The 9,126-nt window shown below is 45.5% G+C and overlaps 1 protein-coding gene across 2 annotated transcripts in view; it reads right to left on the bottom strand.

Annotated features, from left to right (window-relative positions):
* Positions 1-2,527: 2,527 nt before the first annotated feature.
* The window catches only part of LOC122551177 (kelch-like protein 24), a 31,729-nt gene continuing 25,130 nt past the window's right edge, over positions 2,528-9,126 (bottom strand). For both annotated transcript variants that reach the window (XM_043692809.2, XM_087988433.1), the window contains exon 7: positions 2,528-7,516. In XM_043692809.2, the coding sequence (XP_043548744.1) occupies positions 7,307-7,516 (210 nt within the window). In that variant the 3' untranslated portion in view covers positions 2,528-7,306. The remainder of the gene's footprint in view (positions 7,517-9,126) is intronic.

Here is a 9,126-nt window from a genome sequence, read left to right as displayed (position 1 = left end):
ACAGGAAGGATTTAGAGAGACATGGGCCAAGTGCTGGAAATGGGACTAGATTATTTTAGGATATCTGGTCAGCACGGACTGCAGGGTCTGTTTCCCTGCTGTACATCTCTATGACTCTACGACTTCATTTTTGGACATTACAACAGTTTCAATTCACGCAGATTCATAGACTCCAAGTATTCCCTCACAGCAGGGGGGCATTCAGCCCATGGAGTCCACTAATTCACCAATTTCATTTTCCATGTGACTCCAGACCCACTGCAATATGGTTCATTCTTAACTGCCCTCCGAAATGGCCCCAGTAAACCACTTAGTTCAAGGGCAATTAGGGATGGGCATGAAATGCTGGTGATGTCCACACTCCAAACAATACCTTTCAGGAGTGAAGCATTTTACAATATCACGCATAGCTCATAAGACACTTTAGCAGAATTAGGCCATTCTACCCATCAAATGCTCCGCCATTCAATCATGGCTGATATACTCCTCACAGAAGAGAAAGTGAGGACTGCAGATGCTGGAGATCAGAGTCAAAATGAGTGGTGCTGGAAAAGCACAGGAGGTCAGGCAACATCCAAGGAGCAAGGGGGCTGAGAGATAAATGGGAGGGGTTTGGGGCTGGGGGGAGGGTAGTTGGGAAAGCAATAGATACATGAAGGTGGGGGGGGGTGATAGTGATAGGTCGGATGGGTGGGTGAAGCGGATAGGTGGAAAGGAAGGTGGACAGATTGGACAGTTCAAGAAGACGGTGCCGAGTTGGAAGGTTGGATCTGGGTTAAGGTGGCAGGAGGGGAAATGGGGAAACTGATGAAATCCACATTAATTCTTTGTGTTTGGAAGGTTCCAAGGCGGAAGGTGAGGCGTTCTTCCTCCAGGTGTCAGATGGTTAGGATTTGATGATGGAGGAGGCCCAGGGCTTGCATGTCCTTGGTGGCGGGGGAGGAGAACTTGAAGTGGTCAGCCACAGAGCAGTGGGGTTGTTTGGTGTGTGTGTCCCAGAGATGTTCCCTGAAATGCTCCGCAAGTTGGCGTCCTGTCTCCCCCATGTAGAAGAGACCACATCGAGAGCAACAGTAGATGACGTGTGTGGAGGTGGAGGAAAATCCTATCAGATGTGGAAGGATCCTTTGGGGCCTTGGATGGAGGTGAGGAGGGAGGTATGGGTGCAGGATTTTACAGCTCTTGTGGTGGCAGGGAAGGTGTCGGGTGTGGAGGGTGGGTTGGTGGGGGAGGCATGGATCTAACAAGGGAGTCTCAGAAGGAATGGTCTCCTTGGAACACAGATAGGGGTGGGGAGGGGAATATATCCCTGGTGGTGAGGTCCGTTTGTAGGTGGCGGAAATAGCAGAGGATGTTTCAGTCTATCCAGAGGTTGGTGGGGTGGACAGTGAGGACTGGGGGGTTTCTGTCCTTGTTGCGATTGGAGGGGTGGGGTTCAAGGACAAAGGTCCGGGAAGTGGAGGAGATGCACCTGAGAGCATTGTTGAACATGTGGGAGGGGAAATTGTAGTCCTTGAAGAAGGAGGCCATCTGGGATGTTCTATGGCAGAATTGGTACTCCTGGGAGCAAATGTGGAGGAAATATTCCTCACCCCTATTTTCCTGCCTTTTCCCCATATCCCTTCAACCCATTACCAATTAAAAATCTGTCCAGCTCCTCCTTAAATTTATTCATTGTCCCAGTATCCACTGCACTTTGGGGTGGTGAATTCCACAGATTCACACCCTTTGGGAGAAATAGTTTCTCCTTAAGTCTGTTTTAAATTTGCTACCCCTTATCCTAAGACTCTGATGTTTTTGTCCTAGAATGCCCCACAAGAGGGAAAATCTGCTCCACATCTATTTTAATCATATCTTTGATCATCTTGAAGACCTCAATTTGACTTCCCCTCATTCTTCTAAATTCCAGACAGGATGAGCCTAAACTGTTCAACCTCCCTTCATACGACAAACCCCTCATCTCTGGGATCAATCTAATGAGCCTCCTCTGAACTGCCTCCAATGTCACTACATCTTTCCTCAAATAAGGGGACCAAAACTGCACAATACACGAGGTGTGGTCTCACCAACACCTTGTATAGTTGCACCAATACTTCCTTACCTTTATATTCTATTCCTTTAGCTATAAAAACTATCATTCCATTCACTTTCTTTATTATCTACTGTACCTGCATGCTAGTATTCTGTGATTCATGAGTGAGGCAATCTGGAAATGCAAGTTGATTTGCAAAATTGCGAGATTGGGTTTAGGCGATATGGAAATGCCAAGTTGATTTGCAAAAAATGTAATCAGACACAGAAAAGGGGAGAATGCTCAAAGTAAATCAATTGAAAAAAAAATGCTGCTAACGGAATAAACAAGGCAGGATTTTCCTTCAAGTAGCCCTGAAAATGAGATCTCTCAGAATAACCTCGTTTTGAGCGACAAATGTCTTTTGAAACTTGCATGTACCTTAACTAATGAAAATAATTTTTCCTTAAAAACACATTTTGAACAGACATAAAACCAAGATGTCAAATATAAAGTGACAAAGAGTTTTATTTTATATCGTTATTTAACAGACTAAAACAAAAATCGCAGTTTAGAGCAGTTAGTATCTGCTTTCACAGTTTTAGTGACAATGCACAGTAACCAACACTTAGGACTTAAACTTAATCTAAACAACGTTGTCAATAGGGTTATCAACCAGCCTTTATTTGATATATGGTTCAGTTGGTCCAACTCTCACTTTCTCTGAGTCAGAGTTCACTGCAGGAACCCGAGCACAGAGTCTAGTCCGAAATGGCCAATCAGTGACAGAGGTTCTGCTCCACTCTCAGGGATGGCAGTTTCCAGATTAAATCAAGGTCCCACCTTCCTGCTCTATGGGATGATCCAAGTGTTTTCTTTAAGAAGAACTGAATGTTCCTCTTCTGTTGGGCATTGGGCTAACAGTCATCCCTTGACCTACATCACTGACTGAGAAATCAATGAAAACATAGGATCTGCTCATCGTCATGTGGTTGTTTGTGGGATCTTGCTGTGCTGCTCCCACAGTGGGTCATCTGACATCTCCTATAGGAGTTGGGGGGGGGGGGGCGGCAGGAGGATGTGATCCATTTATGGACAACCAAGAGATTGAGAAACTCCAGAGTGCTGGAGTCCTCTGTGAACTCATACTCAACGTGGGTCAGGCTTGAGGGACTGAATGGCCTACTCCAGCTCCTATTTCTGAAGTTGACATGTCCTGCACCAATGCCAACCTGATCTCATTCCTGGAAAGTGAAATCTGTGGAGGGCCTTCCTGCTCCCCACGAGTGATCTGACCATTAGCTCCCAGCCGGGTCACTATTCCCCCCACAGTCTCACAATCTTTTATCTGGTTAGCAGTGAATTCCAGAATTGAACAGGAAGATGCACTGTGGAGCAGCCTTGACCAATGCGGACAGGGCAGCCTCAAAGGGGCTGAATGGTCTCATCCTACTCTTGCAGGATCTGATGCTGAACCCTTTGCTTCAGTATCCCAGTGAATTAAGGGTAGCACACGCTCAGTAAAACGGAGAGTTGAGCAAGAATACTAGAAAACGGAGAAAGAATTCACCTAACAACCATACAGTGTTCACATTACAGGATTAGTAAGAACAGAGGTATCATAGATATTCACATCCAGTGTTCCATTCAATTTGAGGACACAATTCACAGTTTTCAGAAGTACACTTCAAACATATCTTTGCAATCTACAGAATGTTAGTGAGGTATGGAACCCTTCCTTTAAGACTCTTGTGATTATAGTGATGCAGATCAATTGTGGTGAATAAAATCATCACCCAGTTTTGCCTTGAGCGGGGGGTGCAGGGCGGGGAAAATGATTACAATCCACAAATCTTGGATTTTGCATTGTATCATTGGCCATCTGAAGTCAGAGGTTGGTCTTAGCTGTCGAACTACATGAGGTCTCAGTGTATCTTGCCTGTAGGAACAGCAGCAATTCCTGGTGTCGTGGGTTATGGGAATACAGGTGAACTCTGACCACCAACCTGTGCTCCCTGCCATGCAGCCTTAGCTGAGACAAGGAAGAGAATTTCTCCACTCACTCAAAAAATCTAAATCAATCCCAGACATGACAGACCTGCTGGAGTGGTATCTCATCAAAATCCATTCCCTCTGCCACCGATGCACTGTAGCAGCAGGGTTTACTATCTATAAGATGCCCGGCAGAAATTCACCAAAGATCCTCAGACAGCACCATCCAAAAACACGACCACTTCCATCTAGAAGGACAAGGGTGGCAGATACATGGGAACACCACCCCCCTGCAAGTTCCACTCCGAGCCACTTACCATCCCCCTGACTTAGAAAAATATTGTTAAAAATCACACACCAGGTTATGGTCCAACAGGTTTATTTGGAAGCACTAGCTTTCAGAGCACTGCCTCTACATCAGGTGGTTGTGATGTTACCTGATAAAGGAGCAGCGCTCCGAAAGTTAGTGCTTACAAATAAACCTGTTGGACTATAACCTGGCATTGTGTGATTTTTAATTTTTTCCACCACAGTCCAACACCTTCAACATCTTAGAAATATATCACCGTTCCTTCACTGTCGCTGGGTCAAAATCCTGGCATTCCCTCCCTAAGGCCAGTGTGGGTCAACCTACAGCACATGGAGTGCCGTGGTTCAGGAAAGCAGCTCAACCCCATATTCTTGAGGGCAACTAGGAACCGACAGTAAATGCTGGTCCAACCAGTGACGCCTACTTCCCATGACTGATGCTGGTTCGAACAGCCAGTGCAGGCTCTACCAGCCAAATAGCCTCCTTCAGCACTGTAACTGTTCCGAGGTTCAGTGAATGAATAAAAATCTCAAATTGGGGAGTGTACTCAAAGAGGTAGGTTTTTGGAGAGTGTCTTACAGGAGAAAAGAGAGATAAAGAGGTTTAAAGGAGGGAATTGTGGAGCTCAGGTCTTCAGGAGGCAAGATCCTTCAGTGGCCGTGCAGTGGGCAGTCATCCTTTCCACTCAAGGGGAAAGAGGCAGGAAGACAGTGTTGTCCTCACCCAACATCCTGCCTCTCAATCCAAACTCACCACAGCAGAGGGCATTACATTCTCCCCTATGGGTTAGGCTGGCACAGGCTGCACACAATATACCAAGTATCCTGTGGGGATATGCAGGAATCCTCCAAATTGTGTTAATTACTTAATCAGAATAGAAACATGGGCAAGTCGAGCTATATTGAGATATTTCTTTCCCTCAACAGTATCACCTCAGAGACCTCAGGCACCCACAGACGATGCTCAGGAAATGATGCAACACTGATTGGGTCAAAAAGGGAAGTGAGACAATCAGAACAGGATCTAAGAGTAAATTTAAATTTAGAAAAGGGTGTCTGTCAGCAGAAATGAGAAAGTACAAGGGACCACAGTTGACATTTGATCTGTAGCCTGGATTACAGCACTAAAGGATTGTTATGGTCCATTCCGTCTATGTCAATAAATGAGCATAACTACCCAGTGACAATCTCTTGCCTTTTCCCCATATTCCTTGCACACGATTTCTAACCAAACAATCATCCAATGCCCCTCTTGAATGCTTCAATTGAACCGGCCTCCACCACATTTCCAGGCAGTGCATTTCAAACCCTCAGCACTCACTGAGTGAGAAAGATGTTTTGCACATCACTTTAATTCCATGTCTTCTCTTTCTTGTCCCCTTTTTGAGCAGGATCTGTTTCTCCCCCTCGACTCTGTCCAGCCCACTCATGATTTTAAATAACTCCAACAAATCTCCTCTCAACTTTCTTTTCTCTAAGGAGAACAGTCCCAACTTCTTCAAGCTCTCCTTATTTCTGAAGTTTCTCATTCCTGCATCGATTCTTGTAAATCATTTCTGTACTCTCTCCAATGCATTCACATCTTTCTTGACGGATATGTACTTAATATCAAGATGGTAAGTGGCTTAGAAGGGAACCTGTAGATGGTGGTGTTCCCATGTATCTGCTGCCCTTGTCCTTCGAGATGGAAGTAGTCGTGGGTTTGGAAGGTATTGTCTAAGGAGGCTGGATGAATTTCTGCAGGGCATCTTGTAGACGGTACACACTGCTGCTACTGAGCGTTGGTGATGGAAGGAGTGGATGTCTGTGGATGTGATGCCAATCAAGCGGGCTACTTTGTCCTGAATGGTGTCAAGTTTCTCGAGGTGCACCCATCCAAGCAAGTGGGGTGCATTCCATTACACACCTGAGTTATGTATTGTCAATAGTGGACAAGCGTAGGGGGGATCAGGATGTGAGTTACTTGTTGCAATATTCCGAGTCCCTGACCTCCTCTTATAGTCACGGTATTTATACGGCTAGTTCAGCTCAGTTTCTGGTCAATGGTAACCCCAAGGATGTTGATAGTGGGGGAATCAGTGATGGTAATACCATTGTATATCATGGGTGGTGATTAGACTGTCTCTTATTTGAGATGGTCATTATCTGAAATTTGAGTGGCACAAATGTTACTTGCTACTTGCCAGCGCAAGCCTGGATATTGTTCAGGTCTCGTTGCATTCGATCATGGACTGCTTCAGTATCTGAGGAGTTGCAAATGGTGCTGAACATTGTGCAATCATCAGTGAACATCCTCACTCCTGACCTTATGATGGGGGGAAGTTTATTGATGATGGTTGGGCCTGAGACACTACCCTGAAGAACTCTTGCAGAGATGTCCTGGAGCTGAGAAGACTGACCTCCAAGCACCACAACCATCTTCCTACATGTCAGGTACGACTCCAACCAGTGGAAAATATTCCCCCTGATTCACACTGAGTCTAGTTTTGCTGAGGCTCCATGATGATAAGGACTGTCACTCTCACCTCACCTCGTGCTGAGTAAAGGTCATTGACTCCTTCCAAATATGCAGCACTGTCTAATCATTGGAAAATTCACGACCTATCAGCCCATCAATGATAGGACAAGGGGAGGCGTTAGACTCAGTACCAGTCAGTAATGGGGTGGGGAAGGAGGTGTGGGGGTCATTACTGGTCAGTAATAGGGCAGGGGAATGAGGCGTAGGGGTCATTACTGGTCAGTAATAGGGAAGGGGGAGGAGTTGGGGGTCAGATACAGTCAATGATGAGGTAAAGCAGAGAAGTTGGGTTCTGTACTGGTCAGTGATTGGTCAGTAGTTTAACAGATATTAGTTCAACAGGCTATTCACTCATACATTAAAATCTTTCAATTTCTGACAAACCAACCCAAATCTTGGGGGCAGCTCTGTATGTAACAGAAGGTTTTAGAATAAATGATAAGTGCAAGGATATTAAGTCCAACATGAAATATCAGTCATGTTATGAGACTGTGAACAAGTCTTCTCACCCGCTGGTGGATAGTGACACACCCATGGTAACTGGCACACCTTGGCATGGTGGAGACGAGGGTTAGTTGGTCTGAGGCAGGATCGATGCAGAAGACTCTGTCTGTGCCTTCCGCCATGTTGTCCTTGCCACCGAGAATGTAAACCATTCCATTGCAAACCGTCAGCCCGCAGTTCTCCTGCATTCCCAAAGACAAACAGAAGGTCATCATTTACTCATGGCCCATTGCTTCCTCTGCCACTGTGAAATAACTGCGCAGAGGCCAGTATCCCATCACCCTTTATTTACATGTGCACAGTACATGGATTCTGACCAGCTACCTCAGAGCTAGTCCCTGGATTAAGGAGACATCTGTTTATATCTGTCAGCCAGGGCTCCCTGATTAGCCCACGTTAACAGCCCCAATCAAGGAACGCAGACTCAATAAGATCTACCTGGCTGACCTCATTCTAATCCCCACAGTCTTTTACTCTCATTACCCTCATTAACCTCTGTTCTTCCTGTACCCTCACCAGCTATAAGACCCTCCCCTATTGAGTAGCAGTGGCCTAGTGGTATTGTTACTGGGCGAGCAATACATGGCCTCTAGGCTAATGTTCTGGGGGTGTAGGGGTCAAATCCAACTACTGCAGCTAGTGAAAATTGCATTCATTTAAAAAAACTAGAATAGTAAAAGAATGGTTTCATGGTGACCGTGTAATCACAGTCAGTTGTTATAAAACCCATCTGGTTCACTAATGTCCTTCAGGGAAGGAAACTGCCACCCTTACCTGGTCTGGCCTGTATGTGACTCCAGACCCACAGCATTGTGGGTGACTCTTAACTGATCTCTGGGCAATTCAAGATGGGCAATAAATGTTGGCCTAGCCCATGATGCCCCACTTCCCATGAACAAATTAAGAAAATAAAATGGGTTCCAAGATCTGTGGGTTATAAATCGACCGGTGCAGTCACACACAGGATCATATCCTTGGGCGGATGTGATCCCTAGATGGCGGGGTAGCCAAATTCTTCTTCTTCAGCTTAAAATATCTATTGCATCACAACTTACTGGAAACACGAACTGATAACAGTGAACGTCACAGAGACATCGGTGCAAGACAGGACCAACCGTGAGAGTGATAGAAATTGAGAAAGACACACTGATGGCTGTAGAGGCTAGGGATCAAGGCTGATTAGATCATCTTCAACTCCACTTTCCTACCTTTTCCCCATGACCCTTGATTCCCTTCCTGATTAAAAATCTGTCCGTCTCAGCCTTGAATACACTTAATGACCCAGCCTTGATGGCCCTCTGTGGTAAAGTATTCCACAGAGTCACTATCCTCAGAGAGAAGACATTCCTCCTCATCTCTGCCTTAAACATGCAACCCCTTTTCCTGATGAACCCCTGACAAAGTTATGAAGGAATAGAAAAGATAGCATTATTCTTGAGTGAGCTGAGGAAGTTCAGGGTGTGGAGGAGGAAAATTTAAATGGAATATAAATACCTGCAAGGACTGGTTAGATCAAATGGCCTGGTTTTGTTTTGAGGGCATGGGCATCACTGGCCAGGCCAGTATTGATGTCCAACCTTAATGCACCTTCGGCAGATGATCATGAGCCATTTGAAACTCATAGAGTCATACAGCGCAGTCAAAGACCCTTTGTTCCAAATCACCCATGATGACTAGGTTTCCGAAACTACATTAGTCCCGTTTACTCTGCATTTGGTCCATATCCTTCTAAACATTTCCTATTCATGTACCTGTCCAAACATCTTTTATATGCTGCAACTGCACCTGCCTC

This window comes from Chiloscyllium plagiosum, unplaced genomic scaffold (assembly GCF_037043375.1).
Source record: "Chiloscyllium plagiosum isolate Xiang-an unplaced genomic scaffold, Cpla_swu_hap1 HiC_scaffold_6, whole genome shotgun sequence".
Classification (NCBI taxonomy): Eukaryota; Metazoa; Chordata; class Chondrichthyes; order Orectolobiformes; family Hemiscylliidae; genus Chiloscyllium; species Chiloscyllium plagiosum.
The sequence above is the reverse complement of the archived record's forward strand: the minus strand, read 5'-3'. Positions and strand labels throughout refer to the sequence as shown.